Source organism: Filicampus tigris, chromosome 2 (assembly GCF_054856515.1).
Source record: "Filicampus tigris isolate MCC_2025a chromosome 2, RoL_Ftig_1.0, whole genome shotgun sequence".
In the NCBI taxonomy this organism is placed as follows: Eukaryota; Metazoa; Chordata; class Actinopteri; order Syngnathiformes; family Syngnathidae; genus Filicampus; species Filicampus tigris.
In genome coordinates this window covers 8,026,206-8,047,224 of record NC_141218.1, presented here as the reverse complement: position 1 = coordinate 8,047,224, position 21,019 = coordinate 8,026,206, and the positions used below count along the sequence as shown (strand labels likewise).

Below are 21,019 nucleotides of genomic sequence, written 5' to 3'. Positions count from 1 at the left end.
GACCTCTCGGTTTCGGTTTGGCCATACGTCAGCTGTCTGCCATATTGCAAGTGGCAACTCTGCCTGGTTAACTAATGCAAGTACATGGACTGAAAATCAGAAACCAAAATTAATGCATGTCGCAGTGTCGTCAGTGATCCGTGGTGGTAGAATCATGAGTTAGGGCAGTTTTTTCTTCAGCTGGAACTGGAGCCTCAGACAAGGTGGAAGGAGTTATGAACAGTTTGGAATAATAATTTGAGTATGCATTTTCTGATACTTTTAAATTCCAGATCAAACATTCTAAATAGGGCGTTAGATTTGTTTTTAAAAAAAAATATATAACAGGGTAGTGGCATTTTTTAACAGTCTTAGTCGTGATATTGTTATTTCTCACACGCTCAATTTTTCGAACTGACTCAACAAGGTTGGGGTTAAGAGATCGGTCAGTCCTTGCTTGTCAATGTACTTATTTGGCTATGTATGTTTACATTTGTTGGTTTTGTATGCTATTTTGTTTGATGTTGCTGGTTGTTTGGAATGTTTTGGTGACTGGCTTACAAGAATAAAAAAAAAACCTTCCAGTGTTAGGAAAAAACATTCACCACACTTTAAAAGATGACAGTTGTGTGCTGACTCCCATTAATTCTGAACACAGCCACATTCCAGTTTTAGAGGGTGTGCACACTTGTGCAACCACGTTATCTGAGTTTATTTTTTTAAACTCCCCCCCTGTCAAATAGATTAAGGAAAAAATTATATACGAATACATCAGACTGTCCACTTTACCAGGGTAATAAATTCAATCAAATCCAGAAATAAAGAAGGGACTCGTTAGGACATGGCCACATCCAATGTGGCGGCGACGCGGACGTACGATTAAGCGCTTAAGATAAAATCTTGTCTTTGTGCTTGATGTGAACGGGGCAGAGTAAGCTTTGAAGCGTAGAAGCCTCGAAGCTTTCCAGCCTCTCCCGGAACTAGGCAGCCGTATCGGCTGGACATTTCACCGTCAGGGTTTGGTCCAACATGGCGTCGCACGGATGGAAATACTGATGACAGTCCGAAAGATCGCCTCGATTTGTACGATGGTAAAGATTTGGCAATTGGGCTCCGTTCGTGGCTGTCGACGATGGGCTAGCCGCCGCGCTAGCCTGCTTGCTAAGCATCCACTACATAATAATAGTAATAATAATAATAGTAATAATAATAATGATAGCAGCAGCAGCACACTTTCAATGCTTTAGTTACTACTTTCGCTTTGTATCCATGCCAGAAGCGGCGACGTCAGTGAGCACATTATGGCTCGTATCCACCTCACTGGGACACTATGCTTAGGTTAAAGTTGACTCTCGCCCTTTCCTGGCGATTCATGTTGGGTTGGACATTAGCACGATCATGGTTTCCACCGCCTGTCATGTGATCGAAGCTGTAATGTTTCCACGCGTTGAGAAGGCGGACAAAGTGAGCTTTGGGAGGTGCTGATCAACATGTGCTTTACGGGGAGGTCAAAGTTGAAAAGGGGAGAAGAAGAAATAAGAGCCCGAGGTGTGCTTGTTGTCTTTAGGATACGGATCGCCAACCTGCCGTGAGAGATCATCCAATCACCCAATTTCATTTCCTTGGTCCGAAAAATGACGGCTTGCTTACAACAATGTGTTTTTGCTCATTTCATGAGCTCAATCCATTATTATTTGTTAAAAGAAAATTCCACAAAGACGTCGGCCGCTTGGCATGTTACGACTGTGTTCAACATTTCACACGAAGTAAAAACATTTGCGACTAAAATTGAGATAAGACGTTCTTCACTACTCAGACTCATTTTCTGACCGACCGTTCTGTTGAAATGTTTCTTTTTTTTTTGCCCCCCCTCCACAGGGCGCCAATGCCTCTGCCTTGGAGAAGGAGATCGGACCAGAACAGTTTCCCGTGAATGAGCACTACTTTGGCTTGGTCAACGTCAGTATCAGTGGCTTTGTCTCCACTTTGAAGTGCAATTTGTTACAACAGATGTGTCTGTCTGTTCCCCAGTTTGGCAACACCTGCTACTGTAACTCGGTGCTGCAGGCTCTCTACTTCTGTCGCCCATTCAGGGAGAAGGTGTTGGCCTACAAGGTAAAGCGGCGTACAGTAAGGCTGGCGGAGTACCGCTTGGCTCCCTTCTCTGACACCTGCCGGCTTTGTGCTTGCAGGTGCAGCCCCGGCGCAAGGAGTCTCTCCTCACTTGCCTGGCCGACCTGTTCAACAGCATCGCCACGCAGAAGAAGAAAGTTGGAGTCATCCCACCTAAGAAATTCATCTCACGGCTGAGAAAGGAAAATGGTTGGCACTTTTTATGTAGTGAACTATGAAGTTGATTGACAAAAACATCAGCTCAAAATTGTGTTATTAGGGAGTAGGGAATGATGAATTTAGTGCCGCAGTTAACTTGAAAAAAGTAACAGTTGCTTTATGGATTACTTGCTTGTAAAGTAACTTAGTTACTTAACTCATTACTTAATTTTAAAAGTAACTAAGTTAGATTAGAAGTTACTTTAATAGTTACATTCTGCAGTTACCGACAATTGTTCTTAGCATAAAAATGACAGTTTTATTACTTAAGTGGAAGTGTATTTTTGACAGTGACATTTAGGAATATTTTAATGAAATAAAGTTAACCTTTTGGACTTACCATAATTATTTTTATTCAAAAAATAATTTACCGTAGTCTTTTGGATTTCACTTAACATAAATGGGTTACTTGTTTTTAATTTAAAAGAAACTAAAAAATGACAGTCTCTAGACTTCTAGTCTTTTTTAACTTGACATATTTAACTATTAATGTTGTACTGGCAAAACTCAACATTTATAATGCATGTTGTTTACAATGATTAAATTTGGAGATCTCCTGCAGTCACACAAACTGGTGGGACTTTCCCTTTAAGCTTGACTGCGTACTACACTGCAATACTTTTTTTTGCTGTAGGTTATTGAAGCTAAATTTCACTCTGTCAACAGCACATAGTGTGCAAAAAAACCCCAGAATATTTTTGTTTTTGATACCTGACATAAAATCAAAATCGTGACTATTTCCAGCTTGAAAACGCAAATCCCTCTCCTTTCCCTTTGCTGTTTATGAATCATCAATGCGCTGAAAACGATGATGTCACTCCCTCAGATGCGAATATGAATTTGAATACTTCCACAATACATTTCACTATGTTCAAGTGGAGTTTCCCTTTCTTATGTGTTCTATACTTTATAGTTGTTTAGTGAATCCGGTGACGGCATCCCTGCACACGATCACCTGAGAGAGGAGTTGGCGCTAACATTTATTGTGATTTGGCGCTACATAAACAAAATGGACTTGACTCGGACCGCGTCCCGCTTTCTCCCTGCAGAACTGTTTGACAACTACATGCAGCAAGATGCTCACGAGTTCCTCAACTACCTCCTCAACACCATCGCAGACCTGCTCCAGGAGGAGAAGAGCCAGGAGGGGCAGCAGAACGGGAAGGTGGTGCAGAATGGAGGGGGAGGAGGAGGCGGCGAGGTAGTAGTAGTTGGAGGAGGCGAAGGAGGAGGAGGAGGAGGAGGCGGCGGAGGCGGAGAGGGTGAATGCGGCAAGGAGACGCAGGAGACGTGGGTCCACGAGATCTTCCAAGGAACGCTAACAAACGAGACACGCTGCCTCAACTGTGAAGCGGTGAGTGACAAGAAATAATGCCCATCTCATCTCTATTGACATGAAGTGAGATGTGGGCCTTTGCGCTTGAACTCAAAGCAATGTATCAACACAAGTGATTTGGACCTTCTGCCGTTTAGTGCAGAACACCGAATTGTTCTGCAATTCAGTTTTGATGAACAAATACCGTTTTCCAAAAAATTGACGCCCCCTTTGTAATTGCCTGTAGATGCCATAACGTTGGCAGCAATGCACTACTTTTGTCAAAATGAAACTCTTCAATTCGCTATACATATTTCCTGGGCACCAAGATACCACGTGGTGGTGGTAAAGCACTACTTTTGTCTAAATGAAACCTCTCATTTCGCTTTAATTTAGGTCCATGGCACTAAAATGCCTAAGTTAATACTCTTAATTGATGATGATGATGGTGAGGTGTCGCATCATTGTTGCAGGTAAGCAGCAAGGACGAGGACTTCCTGGATTTGTCGGTGGACGTGGAGCAGAACACGTCCATCACGCACTGCCTCAGGTGACGGCGACCTCTGAGCATTTATTCCTTTATCCAGGATGTACTAGTTCACTTTTTTTTGCATACTGGTAGAACCGCTAGGGTGCATTTTAGTTAAGCAACTCCATGTTACTCGTGAGGCAAACAGTGACATTGCCATGCCACTAGTGTGACTACTGAAGCATAAATGTTCACTATTACAATTTATAATGCCACCAGTTGTAATAGTAGTACACGCAGCATCAAATTTGTCGGCCAAAAGTGCATGAGTAGTGAAAAAACAAGTGGTTCTAATATTGTGCCCTGGTGGTTCTACAAGTGTGCTGGATTGTCAAATTTGTTGAGGACAAAGAGCGTACTAGTACACGGATCTTAAATCAGATCTCAAGGATATAGAGTCTAGGTGACCTTGCCTATGTGGCCTTCTCCTCTCTGGACCTCGCAGGGGCTTCAGCAACACGGAGACTCTATGCAGTGAGTACAAGTACTACTGTGAGCAGTGCCGCAGCAAACAGGAAGCCCAGAAAAGGTTTGGCTGGTCTTGCTCGGTTGTTTTGTGGTGGCTTGTTGCACGGGTTGAAAACTTTCCTCGTCTCAGGATGAGGGTGAAGAAGCTGCCGATGATCCTGGCGCTGCACCTGAAGCGCTTCAAGTACATGGACCAGCTGCACCGCTACACCAAACTGTCCTACCGCGTGGTCTTCCCCCTGGAGCTGCGCCTCTTCAACACGTCGGGAGACGCCACCAACCCGGACCGCATGTACGACCTGGTGGCCGTGGTGGTGCACTGCGGCAGGTGGGGCCCGACCTTGATATCCGGCGCGCCTTCTTTGCCCCTTTTTTGTCTCGCTCACTCGTGCCGTGTCAACCTTCAGCGGGCCCAACCGAGGCCACTACATCACCATCGTCAAGAGCCACGGCTTCTGGCTCCTCTTCGACGACGACATCGTCGAGGTGCGTTTCAAGTCCCGTCGGGGTTTGAAATCTCTCCTTCGGGAAGCGGCTGGCGGTTGTGTTTGCGTTTTTGCCCTCCGGCGGCAAATAACAAGCCTGCTCGTGCAGTTTATGTATTGTCATGTTTGCTTGTTTTTTTTGGGCTTGAAACCTTGACAATTTAAAATTTGAAATGAAAATGACATTTTTTCCCCCCCTCCAAAGGTGTGGAGGGTGACTCAGCAAGTCCTGAAAAAAAGTCAAACTAGTAATTAGGGATGGACAAGTGCCGATACTGGCCTTATTTCAAGGTATCGAGGGCTTCTGAAGGATGGCAATACCAGCCACAGATACTTAAAGTGGAAGTCAACCCCAACATTTTCTTTACAAAAATATGTTATATGTAGGCCCACTAGTAGACACATGGCATTCTGATTGATTTTGCATTTGTGGAATATAAATTAATTGCAAAAATCCTCCCGTTTTTAGCCTTCTCAGGGGCGGCCATTTTTTCACTTACTGTCGACTGAAAATTACCTCACTGTTGCTCAGGTAACAACCAATCATAACTCACCTGTTTTCTGAAGCGGAGCCGTGATTGGTCGTTACCTGACCCCCGAGCAACTGTGATGTCATTTTCAGTCGACACAAGTGACAAAATGGCCGCCCCCTGTGATGGACGGAAACGGGTGGATTTTACTGCTTAACTCATATTCCACAAACGCAATATTAATCCCAATGCCATGTTTAGACGAGTGACGGCGCATAGAACTATTGCAAATATTTTTGGGGAGTTGACTTTGAGGCAAAAAAAAAAAATCTGACATCGAATAAGTCGTCGAATAAGTAATTCATCATGTGCGTCAGAAATATAGAAAGGTCTTTGTACACAGTTACAGTCATTATGTTAATTGAAATTTTATGCATCATTCAGTACTAGTGGTATCGAAACTTGGTAATGTTGAGGACTCAAGAGTGAACTGCAAAATACCTTGTGAACATTTCAAAAGATGAATTTTTGGGGGGATTTTACTCATTCTCCAGTAGTCTACCTGTCATCCAAACACTCGGTCAGGACAAGTTTCTAGGTTTCTTTTTCTACAAACAATCTTGTGTTGTTCCCGCAGAAAATCGACGCGCAGGCCATCGAGGAGTTCTACGGCCTGACATCGGACATTTCCAAAAACTCAGAGTCGGGATACATCCTCTTCTACCAGTCCAGAGACTGAACCGGCGCGTCGTTGGGATTCACGTGACTGAGGGCGCGTGGGCAGAGCGTTCTAGCCTTTTTTTTTTTTTTCCCTGGAGGCGGAGCTTAGTGCCAAATCGCCGCTCGGGATTGGTCGAAACGTCCCGGCGGCCTTGAGGAAGGTGGACGCGAACCGTGCCCGAGCTCAGCAACTGACAGCACTCTTTTTACCGTGTGCATATTCAAGCATGTGAAATTAGCTGGGAGGGTTCGGTTTAGCGACGCGCAAACGACCCACGTGGCTCCTCCCTCCCGGTTGACTCCAAAGAGGTCCCAAGTGAACTTCCAAAGTCTTTGCGTAAGGTTTCACGCGCGTTAATGTCGCCGAAGGGCTTGTTGTTCACCCGACACGCAGTCGCTCCGAATGTTCTGTCGCCAAGGGGCAAACCCGGGCACAGCGACGGTTCCAGGCAGAACATGGCGGCAGTCACACTTCCTTCCACGATTGCTTTACTGACCTGTGCAGTGACCCCAGATCGGCATTGCCAATGAGAATGTGTTATTAATTGCCTTACCTAGATAAATAAATGTTAAATAAATAAATATTCGGCTTTGGTGGATTCCCCCTCAAGGTGGACAAATGATAGCTAGTCGCGCGCTTGCGTCATCATGGGGAAGACTCAAAAAGTGCACAAATTCAATCAAGTCCAATGACATTATTATTTTTTTAAATATTCATGTTACCATGAATGTTTCACTCGTTTTACTTGGATGCCACATTTCACTAATGGCCCTTGTCCACCATTGGTGGATATGTGAGACTTTATTTTACTTTCGTTTGGGGAGAGTGTGCATGTGTACATATATACAGATATTATCAGAAGCGAAAATAAATGCTTGCTTGAAATGAGACCAAAGATGGTGGAATTATTCAACTTATGAATAATTATAATCGAGCATCTAATATACTGCGTTGACTACGGTAATGGCGTTTTATTTCTACGGGCGCTAAATGCCGCTTTCTACTTGTAAACGGTAATCAATTTGAATAAGTAAAAGTTTTTCACAATTTTGAACGTGACATTAACGGGTCAAATGACACAAAAGGATGGAGAGTCACAGCATAAATTTTTGAGCAGTACCACAACCACTGTCACTTCTCAGAGGCTAAACATGTTTAAACACTGCAGCTCTGCTTACCTTCTGGTTTTTACATAATCTGCGCTATCCTGCCATCGTTTGAAGCCAAATCAGGCACGGAGAAACTGGGGCCGGTATTATGCAAATGAGCTCCACTGTCAAATCACCATCGACAAAATTAACAAGTGCTCGCCGACATTTTGTGAAATACGTTACAAATGGCATTTATGCACTTGATTAATTTAGCATCTGATGGGTGGGGCAGGCACACAACTATTTACACAATACATTAAAAAGTGTGACTTTTACGTCATATTCCCTCCCAAAAACAAACTAAAGGATGCATTTAGGTCATATTTACAGTGGAAACTTTATTGCATTTTATAGCAAACAAATTGAACAAAAGAGTTGTGGTTGTTCATGCAGCTCTAAAATGTGTAAAAAAACAAAACATTACAGTATGTACACGTGATGATTTCTTCATGTCGCAGCCACAGTGTTTGTCAAAGAAAATCCTTGGTCCGTCCATCGGCATCACCTCGGCTGTGTTGGGAAATCACTCGCAAGCCATTACCGGGACTTAGTGAGGCGGCCATTTTGTACATTTGTTGTGCTACGACCGCATACGGGAGTAGGGAACGAGTCAACGATTCCAAACGGCCCAACATCACACCAAGGTCTCGGAGCCCGAGCCTTTCCCTGTGAAGAAGTCCCAGAAGCTGGTCTTGCCTTCCTCGGGGGGCGCCTGCCTCACCCAAACGCTGCCCGCGTCCGCCGGGTGCTGCCGACTGGGGGTGGCGCCGGAGGACATGGCGCATAAGGCGGGCTGGGCCAGACTGAGCAGGTTGTGGTGCGAGTGGAACTGTCGTATGTGGCGGATGGATTTGCCGGGCCGGACTTCCCCTGTCGGCACGCAGAGCCGCATTAAAGATCTTCGCCTGGTTTCGAATGCCGATGATGTCATCAGCAGAGGCGTAAGGGGAGCCTACCGTATCGGTTGTCGTGCTGTTTTCTGCTTTGGTTCATCTTGAGCACGCTGAGGAAGACCTCGCTGCTCAGGCCGCCCTCCAGGGACGAGCGGGGCTCCATCGGGGTTGGGGACAGACTCCCGCTGGAGGCCCCGACAGAGTCCAGAGACGCTCCCGTGTCCCGGCGGCCGCCCGAGCCGGCGCCGCTCTCCGTCGACACGTAACTGCCGCTGCAGGGACGGAGTCGAGCGGGGTTAGGGGCCGTGTTTGTACGACAGGCGTCAAAAGGATGTTTGTCGTTAACCTGAGTTTGCGGCGGAGCAGGTAGTCGATGATGTCGGGGTCGCTCTGGATCAGGCTCACCAGGACTTCCTGTTGCAGCTCGGCCGACACCTATGGAACACGCCGGAATTATTTGGTGGAACAAAACCAAGTGGGATTTATAAAGCTTCATTGAGGCATCCCAACTCCTCTCTCAGGCCATCAGCACGTCAATAATATTAGCTGTTCTCCGCAGAGGATAAAGAATATATGACTCTGAGTACGCTTCGACAGTAAACCTCACCTGGGAGTGGCCTGAAGCCTCTTTTATTCTTAAGTGTCTCCCAAGTCGAGTCACTCTTCAAAGGCAGCCCTGTACGTATATTCTACTGTGTATGTTTTATGAATATGAAGCGGAACGGGACTATCACCATGAAAAGTCTCCTGTAGTTCTGCATGAGCACCAGAGTGACGTTAATGATGGCCGTGCTGTCCTCGATGCCCACGGCCTGCGGACTGGTGTCTCCTCCTCGTTCCCTTTGGAGCAAATTGGGCCCAAAGATGACCGCCAGGTTGGCAGCCGTCATCTTGTTACCGGGGATCTGTACCGGTCAGAGAGTCAAGTTCATGAGCCGCAGTCCAACGATCTAGTTGTCATCCGCCGCGGGTTGAAAAACGGAAGTGAGGGATCGAAAGCGCGGATATCCGTTTTCTACTCAAGTACGGCGACAAAAGTATTTGCACCCGCACCACTGACCTCCTCGTCGTTGGTGCCGATGCTGTCCTGGGCGAAGCTGTGCACCGTGTGCAGGAAAGTGAGGAGGCGCAGCAGGGTGTCGCAGTTGCAGGGAGGCAGCAGGTAGAGGAGGTGCTGCAGGTACTGGAGCTGCTCCGCTCCTCCGAGGACTGGACCGCAGCCACAGGAACAACGATCATCGGATGGGAATTATTTATCTTCTACAAACAATGTATCTTTGCCTCTCTATGACAGTGATGCGCAGTGACGGGCAAAATAAATTCAACGCCCGTCCACTAGATGGCAGAAGGCGTCTGCACCTGTTGCCATTAATACAACTGAATAATAGCTTTGTGTTCAAACAGACTGACCGAGCAAATTGTAAGAATAGTTGGCGAGTATGCGTACGGTTGGCGTGCAGGAAGGCGGGGTACAGCTCTCTGGTGAGCAAAGGGTCCGGCATGTCCCTCAAAAACTCTTTGAGCAAGGCGGCCACGTCGTGCACGCTTTGCTCCTCGTCCAGCTGAACGTCCACGCCTGCGTCAAAGTCCTCCCTCAGCTGCGGGGAGGGACAGAGATAGGTTGGTAACGTCGTCTGCGTCGCCCACCAGGAAGTGAGCTCACCTGCCGCACCCTCTTCTTGGAGCTCCCGACTCGGAAGATGCCCACGGTTTGAAGACCTGGAGGGACGGAAGGCGAGTCAGCAATGCCGACAGAGCGCGGGACAAAGAGGGGAGGACGGACGGCTCACCGTGGGCCTCGATGTGGCCGCAGCAGCGCTCCAGCACCCGAGGCACCTGCGGGTAGACAGGGTTGAGGCTCAGCCTGCTTTGGCTCCTGCCCTCCGGCGAGCCGTCGCCGCCACTCTTCTTCAGTTCCAGCTCAGCTGGATGGGAGAGCTGCAGCGCCTCCAGCAAGCGGGACTGACTGTCCACCAGGTCGGAGATGGAGTCCACGGAGAGACCGCCCTGGGATGGGAGCGAAGTAGACAGAGGTACAATTTCGATTAACTTCCGTTCTGGTCCGGCAAAAGTGAAAGGAGGCAACTGGTCAACGATTGACGTATCAAAATCCAGAGGTGGGCTTTCCGTCAGACTGATGGACCGGTCCCTCAGTCCGTCACTGATGGACGCCCCTTTTGCCGATAACTGACGAATGACGGGACACCTTTTAAAATTGCCGAACTGACTAATGACGGAAGTGGGTTTTCATCCGTCAGTGTAATCGTCACTAACCGCGTCCGTCGATGCGTCACTGGCGGACGCCCGTTTTTCAGACGTCATTTTGGGGCACGACCGACGGACTGATGATTGCAATTCAGTCCGTCAAGAAAAATGACGGACTGACGAATGACAGACGGGCCGCTGACGAATGACGGTCCAGCAAAATTTTGTAAAATGCCCTCTTCTGTCAAAATATTTATCTGGCGTTGCTAGCTACAAATGCTGCCACGCCAAGTGATTCACGATTAACTGATTTACGCGATTACGTCATTATCATCAATCAATCCAAGATTTGAATTGACCATTCCCAATCTTTATTTTACTGGCGCTGCAATGTCCAAACTTTATGTAGGTGAGCGATTAAACAGTTAAAGATTTTTTTTCTCGATGAATCGATCCTCTATTTTGGGTTCCTCCGCACCTCTTTCAAACCAGCAGTCCTCTCTGTCCACAATTTGCCTGCGCACTTTTGATCGTTGCCTCGATTCACCTTTTGCGGATTACCATGACTTGGATGACCGAGACTGAGATGTTACCCGTCTCTGTCCTCGTCCGACGGTGTCCAAAACGGCGTGCGGTGGCACCGGGGCCACCGAGTTAGCGGGCGGTGAGGTGTGTGCGCCCCCCGAGAGCAGCTGCCGTTTCTCGGCCCTGAAGCGCAGGATGCTGGCCTCCAGCTCCAAGCAGTCCCGCCGGCTCTCCTTCACCGCGTCCTGGTGCCGCTTGAAGGCCCGGTCGTTGGCGATCACCTGTGACAGCGGGATGCCGAACGCCTTGGGGGCGGATTCTGACAAAAAACATGCGCCGCTCAGGACAGACCGAACCGAGAAACTGACAACGAATGACGCTCGGCTGCAACAAAATCTTCCTTCAACAGTATTCTTATTGGGAAGCTATTTTTATACTTATTTTTTAGTAGGGAATGAGTAAATAATCATTTATGCAAACAAAGGACTTTATGTCCATCTGTGTGGTGATTCAAAGATATTTTCATATGCTTTAAGTCATGGATTTTGTTTTTTGCTGAAAACCCAAATCAGCATGTTAGTCGAAGCCTCGCGCAGCCAGCAGAGGGCGCTAGCAGGCTTTCATGTGCCGGTCTAAGCCAGATAACCAATGGAGATCTGCTAATCGGTGCACTCGGTGGCCTGCTTTGGCCAAGCTGGCTTTTAGCTGAGCTCCTCGCTGACCTCGACGCATGCCGTCTGACTTTTGGCCACGTTTGCTGGCATCCGACAACAATGGCCGCTGATCCGCTTGTTTGGAAACATCCTTGGCATCTTGTTGCCACTGACATTTCTTTATTGGGTTTGGTGCAGATCTGGATAACGGCGCAAATCCACTTATGTTAACATGTTTCCGCCTTTTCCTTCAGTAAACGGGGCCTTGGCAAGGTGTGTATCATTTGAAAGGATCTTGAGCTTTTTATTGTTGTCCGTTTTTTAATCTAACAAAAACAAAAAATAGCCTGATCTTTCATATTTCAATTTGTGGCACCGATCACAAAATATAAAATGGTTATTGAGGGCTGTTAACAATCTAAAGGATCTTTAGTAGGCCTAATGCTCGTTTACCAAACATTGAATAGTGTAAACCCAACCATGTAAATCAATTCCAGTTTTTGTGATCGAGCCTAAAAATAGAAATATGAAAAATCTGGCGTTTTTGCGCTACATAAAAAAAAAAGAGAAAATAATGAGTCTGTCTTTCAATATTTGAATGCCAATCGAAAACGGAAAGAACAAATGATACCGTACTTAGATTATTGTTTTATGTCTTCATTCTAGTTTGGCTTTTGTGCTACATCATGGATTGCCTTTTTTTCTAACGTGGGGAAAGAGTGACCTAGCTTCCAAATTCAGCATGGTTATTACCTCCGCCAAGGAGGCTGTTTGGCGGCTGCGAGAAGACGGGCGGAGCCAGCAGGAGCGGGGCCAGCTCCCGATGTTCCGGGTTTTCGTTAACGGGGTTAGACTTCAGCTAAGTCTGTACGTGCGGCTAAGCGGCAGCAGGTGTTACGTCTTTAAAGACCTGCATCATCACTTGTTGACCTTCATAATAATGGACTTTCTTCGGAAAATATTGCAAAACACTTAGATTCAGTCAGATGTTTTTAGAAAATACTATGATAGTTGCAACAAAAATAAAATCTGCCACTGTTGTAGCTCCTTTTGTCACAGCCAGGTCAGTACAATGTACATGAATACATTTTTATAAAAATGACACTTTTTTTAATCATTACTTTTTTAGTATTTTTCATGCTGTTGCTTGCGTTTTAAGTTTGCCAAACAATAAAAGTGCTTCAAGCTCATGCGTCAACTGAAAAAAGAAGAAGAAAAAAAGATGATTCTGTTATACCAGGGCCACATCTACTACAAGGTCAAAGGGCAAAGCCTCCTTGAGCCCCCCCCCCCCACCTGCTCTCTGTTCAAAATGTGTTCATTTGTTTCTGCTCACTTTCTAAACACTCAACACATTCAAATATTTGCCCAAATGTGAATCCTCTTTTGTTATAGTGTGTGCATTCAACTCACCACGCTCTTTTTTTTCCTTGGAAAATGAGTCAAACCTCCTGCGCAGAGATTTTCGATGTTTGCGAATTTCTGTGGGGGAAGACATAAGATTTTTTTTTTTTTTTTCCACACAAGTGCACATTTGCAAAATAATTTTGGAGAGCAATTATTCTTTAGCGAGCATGTCATTAGGCGTCATTTAACTCATTCACTGACATTGACGAATTTACTTGTCTTTTCACAGTCCAGCCATTCAATCCCAGTGACGCATTTATATATTTTTCCAATTTTTTCAAACGTTAGGGTAAAAGAGGGTCTGAAAATGCCTGGCAGTGATTAATGATGATGATATTATGTGGCATCGCATGCTATGACAAGTTGGGGGGCTGTGGGTGTGTGGTCTTTTCCTGAAGCAGCAAAGCAGGAAGCCCGCAAAAAGGACAAAGAGGAGCATGAGAACAAGCAACTAAGAGAAAATGTCTCTCAAGTGATGACAGAAAATTCCGTGGCGCTCGCCAGTGGCTAAGTACGTCGGACGACTTTCAACAGCGCAACCCTCAAAATGTCAGCGAAAGACAACAGGAAGTCAAGAGGGCAACGGGGGTCCATGTGGACAGATGTGACCCGACGTGCTCACCTCAGGGGAGAAAGGGAGCGGGAAAATTCCCACACTTACAACAAAAAAGAGAGATACCAATGTTTTTTTTTTTTTGGAGACATGAGCTGTCATTGGGCTGAATGTTTTTGTTTTGACTTGTGAGTGCTGTCCTATGGCAATAGAACTCACTTGAAGCATCACTTTGGTGATTGGTGAACAACTCTTCCAAAATGACGTTAAAAGCCATTCCCAAAACAATTACACACAATGAAAGCAAGCGAATACTGCTGTTAGGCCTTTAGTCCGCTAGCTCAATGCTAATGCTAACATATAATGGGAAACACCACATATGCCCATCCATCCATTTTCTATGCCACTTATACTGTATATACAGACAGTAGCAGCAGATGTTTGAACGTACTATCTTTATCCTCTGCAATGAGCTGAGATGAGCTGTTGTAGTTTTTTGGGGGCGTCTGGAACGGACGAATGGCGTTTCCATTCTGACGATTTGAGATAAGAGTGACAAGCATGGTCACGGGAAAAATATGAACTCATATCTCACGGCAGCGCTGTCCTGCCACTTGAAAAAACATTCCTCATAATCACATTTTGTCATTTTGTTTTTATGGGCACCAAAGCAAATGTCGCTTTACTGAGAAAGATTTGGATTAATGGACAAAATGAGTCCAATCGGCAAGGTAGAATGAAGGCCAAAAGTGTGTCGTCACAGGTTGATACTTGCAGATATTTAGATCTACTCCATACATACTTTGATACTCAGAGGTTAATTGTTCTGAGAAAGCGCGCCAGACAGCCAGCGAGACGAGGCTGAGAAAAGCAGCTTAAAAAAAGTCTCGTAGGACACACAAACACACAAGCACAATCCCTGTGGCCTCCGTGTCTTGGGTTTTCTTCGCGGGAAGATGAAAGGACCAAAGTTGGACGCACACAAGTGTCCTTGCACGTTTGGCTTAGCTCCGGAAAAGCTGATGGATGAGCCATCTATGAACGTTGCCGATGACTTGAGAGCTCGCCGTGCAGCATTTGAAGTCGGCGGTGAGACTTTGCACATCTGGAAGCAAGTTTGGATGAGGAACTGGACCGCAGCCGACAATCATCGCATGTTTGCACAGAAAGCTCCAAATCGCTACGCGCTACGGACCTTGATTAACTCAACTCAACCTTATTTATAGAGCACTTTAACGACAAGCGCAGCCGAAAAAAAAGTGCTGCAGATAAAAAAATAAAAAAAAATGCTGGCTTGTTTATTTCTGTGAAGAAGTTCTTGGGCCACGCTGAAAAGAAGATTTGAACTTTATCTTCTTGTACTCTTGAAAAAATAATGGCATCATCATTTTCTCCTAATTGGACTTTTTTTTAGGAGTAAAATGACAAAAAGTAAATGTTTTTTGTTCCTGATATTTGCTTGTATTCTTGCAAAATGCCAGCAGTTATTGCAAAATCCCCCATGTGCGTCGAATTAGCACTTGATTATAGTTTTATAAAAACCAAAGCTAATTTCTTTCAACCTGCCAATGGCGTTTTTGCATCATACGTTAGCATTGAGCGAGCAGACTTTTGTTCACACTGTTTGGTTGAAATGTTAGTGCTGAAATAGACAATGTCTCATTCTCTTTCGTGTAGTTTTACAGAAAAGCTTAACTTGAGAGACATAGCATTTTCTATCCATTTCATACTTTGTATTCGGTTTTTGTTTTGAAATACATTTACAATGTGTTTAAAAAGGGCATTTAAAGGGCATGGGAGGGCTAAAATTACTTTAAGAAAATGTTTTTGGAACCTCTACGCTGCAGATTTTCTCCTATTATGTGTGGCTCTGGAACGTATCCCAGACAAAAGGTTGGGGTTCACTGCATTTACATACGAAACTACAAGATTGGTCTCTTTACTTCCTGTGCTCATTACCCCCCCCCCCCCCCCTCTCTCGGGATGTCCAAAGTTTTCCCTATTCGCAGTTGTTCCATCCTCTCCTTCCAAGTTCTTGAAGCCGTCTCCCCGACCATCAGCCCATCAATCAGCTGGCTTTGCGTTGTCGTTCTGCTAGTCATAAATCAGAGCGCATCCAAATCCTCGCCTTACAAAGCATTCCCAACCCACACTGGGCCAGGATCCCCATACGCGAAGGTCAACGACAAGGATGGAACCGTGGCCGAACACGTACCTCTGGGAATGCTGATCTTGAAGTGGAGGTCCCTCTGGTCCAGGTGGAACAAGGCCACTTGCTGGAGTCTGGCTCGCTCCACTTCCGAAAGGTTCTGGATGGCCACGGGCTGGAGACGCACGCTCTGACCCAACATGTTGGCCCACGTGAGACCCCCCTAGCCAGACCACCCCCCCCAAAAAAAAAACAAGAAACACGTGACATGTTGAGTGGAAACATAATGCCCCCTCATCTGGGAAAATTTAGCGCAGCCAAGCTGTCTGTCACCGATTTCGGGCAGACGGATGGGCCCGCATGCTGTTAAATTGTCCACAATATGACATAGGATCAAAGTGATGTGGAATTTTTCCGCCATGTGTTGGTTGTCGACCTGACGTTGGTTGAACTGAAACTTCGTACGATAGTTCAAATGTAGAATGCAATGGAATTTGAGGAGTGTGATGATAAGGATGTAAAATAACACGGGAACGCTTTTCAGCAATTCAGCATTCGCATACCGGTAATTACGTACGCTCAAAAGTCAAGCATTATCAAGACAGTTCTCCGATCCTTCTTTAACGTTAATTATTTATCCAAGCACATTGCTCTTGTAGATGATTGAGCGAGAATCACGGTGACGCGGCTAAAGGGTGAGAGGTACAGTATGTGTGCATGTTACGCAAGTCTGCATGGGGGGGGGGGGAAGAGGAATTTCAAATGAAGCTCCACTTGCTTATTCCTTGGATAAACAGCAACTGGAGAGCAGAAAGTCCCCTCTGCCCTGGAGGCATTGCTGCTCCATTTGGGAAGCACAATGTGACCAGCCCGCAAATCAAACGGCACATGAGTACATCCAGTACGTTGTGGTGCCTGCTTGCACTTTATGCACTCTTGTATAAATCGTGCGCTGCCGGAATACGGTTTCCAATTGAATACGTTCAACGTTTCAAACAACTTTTACCCAGAAAAAAAAACCAAAAAAACATTTACAAATAATATCTGTCAAAGCACAAATACCTGGATTGCGATTCGGGTTTCTTTTCCTGGTGAATAAATTTCCAAAATGCGTGCCGAAGCCCCACCCCCGCGCCCGCTATCCGGACCCCATTGTGGCGAGTGGCACGGTCTGACTCCAAGTTGGTGAGCGCGCAGCGTGAGTAAGGCGAGAGGGTGGGAGGGAGGTCCAGAGAAAGGAGTTAGATTACAACAAGAGGAGGAGGAAGAGGACAAATTGTGACTTCCATGAGCTGCAGAACATAAACATGGGGGGTTGGGGGGTTGGCATGGATGGAGTTTGGGAGATGAACTGCAGAAAAAAGGGGAAGCAAATTGTAGAGGGGGCGGGGTCTTAATATGGCAAAAATCCACGTATGAGGAATGTCTGCTAATATGGCAGGAGAAAAAAAAGGAAGGCAGGACAGGTGAGCGCCGAGAGGAGAAGGATTAAAACGTTGGATTAAAAAGGACGCAAGCCCAGAGACGCAGGAGGTCGAAGATGAGAGCAGACGTGAGAGAGCTAAGCATCATGAGTGGGTGGGTGTGCACGTGTGCGTGTGTGCGTTCCTCTCTTCCATGCCTCTGCCTGACGCCCTCCCTCACAGGACGGCGCCTCCTTACATTTCCGAGTCAAAAGGTCACATGATTACATACCTGATGGCCCCCGATGTGTGCTGACTCGGCCCGTCTGCTTCAAAATAACAGGATGGATGACACCCCCCCCCCCCCCCCCCACGCACACACACACACACACTTACACACACATTTTCTTGAACAACACTGCACTCTATTGGCCGAAGAGCGCTCATGAGACAGGCAAGTGTTTGTTGAGCATTCCCTTGAATGTGATGTGATTCGGAATATTAGAAACAGCTGGCAGACTGACGCAGTGCAGCTTTGGAAGCACAATAATAACCAAGCCCAGACGACTACACAAAAACCTGGGCACCCTCGATTCGCGTTGGCTAGCATGTTCCGTGTTTTCAGCTTTTGAACGAGGGAAAACTGATTTTGAGATACGAGTGTAGTCATGGAAGGAAACAAAAGTCAAGAATTCTCTCCATTGGATCGCTACTCTACTTTCCCCAAAATCGCGGCTAGCATCTTCAGGCTAGCAGCGCAACACCGGCGGAACCAATTGTTTCCCCCTTCATCATGAACCTTCCCTACTCTTCAGCTGAGCTCCGGCAGGAAATGCCGACAGCGAAAAATGAGATGGGAGCGAGGATAGGGACGGTGTCTCACTCCGTGTCTGCCTCCGTTCTCTAAACAGGACGTTCACACCCACAACCAGGGCTGGGCTGGCATAGCGGGCAGATGCCCGGTGGGCTGGCGTCTTTGGGGGCCGTTGCGGTGCTATTAATGATTAGTGCAGGAATAGTGCTAATTTCTGATTAGCCCTCGAACATTTCTAATGATGTGTTAGCATTGAGCTAGTGAGCGTCTCGTAATCTACGGTTTGGTGTTAAGTTAAAACAATGTTTAATTGTCTTTTGTTCTATGTGTCAGTTTTGGCAGCATGAAATTTCAGCAAGGAGTGACAAATCAAGAACGCTCGGTCTCTAATTTGGAGAAGTGCGCGAGGGATCATTTCCCATACAACACGAACGCTTCCGTCGTCCACTCGAAACCTCGGTGAACCCGATACAGGGAGACACCAGAGAAGAGGCGGCGATGACGTCTTATCTCAACTCAAATCATTCAAAGACACGTTGCCACTATATTTGTTTCGCCTCGAAACACGTCCAGCATATTTACAAACACCACACAACTACGCTCCCCATTGGCCGTGAGCAGCACAAATATATTTTCTTCACTCCTTCATTTTCTTTTTTCTAACGCCTACTTTGAAAAGTACCAGGAATTAGCCAGCTCCATTTGGACCATGTAGCGAAGTGTTTACCAACATGGTTCATATTTTACTTTTGGACAAAAAAAAGAAACCTCACAGCACATCACTAAACGAAAATGTCACTCAAAGTGACAGTTCATCCCGTCACTATACATCGCTAGCATCGAAAGTTGAACAGAGATGCGTTATTTGCGGCACAGTAATTACATTTTTGGTCAACTAAGTGAAATTGCTGCTTCACTATCACAAGCAATGACTCACATTTACAACCTCAATTCAAATATTTTGGTAGCGTTTCTCTTGGCTGCACTCCTTCCAGTACGCGTGCGCTGGATTTCTTTGTCCAATTATATTTCAGCGTCTACGTGTTGTCATGCCAATATAATCTGCCCCCACGGCCTTCTCAATCAGTACTGCTGGCCCGTCTCACAAACTATATTAGGAATGGGCCTGTTTCTTTCACTAATCATATTTCAGATTTGTCCTCACAGAGCCAGAGCACTGGCCCATGATGATGTCAGTATTGAACCATCATCTGATTGGCCAGTCGGAGAAAAACACACCTGCAGCAATCTGCACATAGTTATAGATTTAATAATCAGCATGTGTGCTGATTGTGACGTATTTCATCGATTTGAAATGTTTTTGTCATGTTACTAGTTGCTATTATTGCAACGTGGCAGCGGCGGTATTAGTCGGATGAAGTCAATATTGTAAGCCGGGCCGAGCGCGATGCAAATGTGGAGCTAAGGATGCTGACCTCGTGGTAGAAGTGCATGTCGGACGGCTCTCGGCAGACTCCCGAAGGCCAGGATGCGAGCGGCGCGGGTCCATCCGGCGGGAACGTCGCTCAGGTGCCCGACGTCCGACGCTTGCGTCCGTCAACGGAAGAAGAGAAGCTGCCTGTGCTGCCGCTGCTGTATTTTTTTTTTTCCTTCTCATTTCATTTTCCCCTCCTGCTGCTTCCCCTCACATGCGTTGAGCCCCTCCCACGTCCAGCTTCCAGGGTCACTTTCATCCGCGGCAGGATCCGCCGCACATCACTTCATGTGGCTTCCCTCCTCCTCTGGGGCTCTTTCCTGAAAGAAATCAAGCAGCACACACGCCGCGCCGCATGCCACCCAGCCAGTGGTTGTCAGCCCTTCCTGTGTATGTGTGTGTGTGTGTGTGTGTGTGTGTGTGTTGCAGATAGCATGGTGTGCTGTGTGCTGTCAGAAACAGGAAGTGTGGACCTTGCTTGTTTGAGCCATCTCTTGTGTCAATGCAAATGGGAGAGACAGGACACGTAATTCACTTATTTGAGCATTTTTTCCATTTCCTACTAGTGCAATGAATTGTCCATGCACTAGTACGCTCTTCGTATTGAATAGTAAGACGAAAGAAGTAGAACCGTTCTAAATAGAGAGTAGAACATCTACATGTGACTAGTTGACAACGGCATGTTACTAGTTCTAATAGTGACATAAAAATCTGTTTTCCCCGGTAGTGGTATAGTGCGTGGATATTAGTGCACAGTTTTTCCCCAATACTAATGCGTAGTTATCGACTAGTATGCCAAAGCTTTTCTACTAATGTGCAGAAATTTCATCCAGTGGTGGAAGGCAATGGTGGGAAAAAACTTTATTAGTAACACACTTGTGCCCTGGTTGTTTGACTAGCTTGCTAAATTGTCTTGCTAGTGAGGACAAAGAGTGTACTAGTATGTGGAACTTAAGATGGATATGTGATATTCAGCCTAAGCTTCGTGTACTAGTATGCTCTATGTCCTCACTAGTGGACAACTTTAACTACACTACAACAACTACACGTTAAAAGTGAGGCAATAGTGTGCATTGGTTGGCAACTAGTTACAGAGCGCTAAAATGACCCAAATGAGACTGAATGCAGATTTGAAATGATTTTTGTCAAAGGTAGTATATGGCATGACTTCTCACTAGCTCATGATTTTTGTTTCTGGCATTTCAAAAAATGTTTACAAGAATGTTCTCTGATTTTGCTGGCACTGCTTTGCATATCGATTGGCACATTCCTTTCAGCTGCAAGATCAGCCATCGCAAATTGTCTCCCGTTTGATGTTTCCCATCGCACGTGTTAAATTATTCTATTTGCGTATATACTCCTCCTATAACGCAGAAAATGAACTTTGCAGGATTTTAGCAGACGCAATGATCCAGGTCGCGCCCGGTTAGTAGCTCAGCTTCCACATCTGTTTACGTGAGCAAAGATTGCGCCCGTTTTTTTGCACCTGCAAACCTTAAGTAATCAAACAAAGACTAAAAATTTTTACGCAAG

General features: G+C 46.1%; 2 protein-coding genes across 5 annotated transcripts; one reads left to right on the top strand and one right to left on the bottom strand.

Annotated features, from left to right (window-relative positions):
* Nucleotides 1-885: 885 nt before the first annotated feature.
* On the top strand, nt 886-7,193 carry usp12b (ubiquitin specific peptidase 12b). 2 transcript variants are annotated; one of them, XM_086055193.1, is made up of 10 exons: nt 886-1,070; nt 1,858-1,938; nt 2,011-2,094; nt 2,172-2,301; nt 3,360-3,664; nt 4,099-4,175; nt 4,600-4,683; nt 4,753-4,950; nt 5,030-5,108; nt 6,215-7,193. In XM_086055193.1, the coding sequence occupies exons 1-10, from the start codon at nt 1,023-1,025 to the stop codon at nt 6,314-6,316; spliced, it is 1,188 nt and encodes a 395-aa protein (XP_085911319.1). In that variant the 5' UTR covers nt 886-1,022; the 3' UTR covers nt 6,317-7,193. The 2 variants fall into 2 exon arrangements, with proteins under 2 accessions (XP_085911319.1, XP_085911309.1); XM_086055183.1 differs by lacking the exon at nt 886-1,070 and adding an exon at nt 1,377-1,745.
* A 574-nt stretch (nt 7,194-7,767) lies between these two features.
* arhgap36 (Rho GTPase activating protein 36) lies at nt 7,768-19,649 on the bottom strand. 3 transcript variants are annotated; one of them, XM_086055150.1, is made up of 12 exons: nt 19,488-19,649; nt 15,901-16,057; nt 13,139-13,207; nt 11,141-11,391; nt 10,133-10,349; nt 10,006-10,061; nt 9,790-9,940; nt 9,403-9,551; nt 9,077-9,247; nt 8,689-8,777; nt 8,406-8,614; nt 7,768-8,319 (listed from the first exon to the last, which is right to left on the bottom strand). In XM_086055150.1, exons 1-12 carry the CDS (start codon nt 19,503-19,505, stop codon nt 8,084-8,086), a joined length of 1,773 nt encoding a protein of 590 aa, XP_085911276.1. In that variant the 5' UTR covers nt 19,506-19,649; the 3' UTR covers nt 7,768-8,083. The 3 variants fall into 3 exon arrangements, with proteins under 3 accessions (XP_085911276.1, XP_085911286.1, XP_085911296.1); XM_086055160.1 differs by lacking the exon at nt 19,488-19,649 and adding an exon at nt 17,530-17,568; XM_086055170.1 differs by lacking the exon at nt 19,488-19,649 and adding an exon at nt 16,897-17,299.
* Between the last annotated feature and the right edge of the window lie 1,370 nt (nt 19,650-21,019).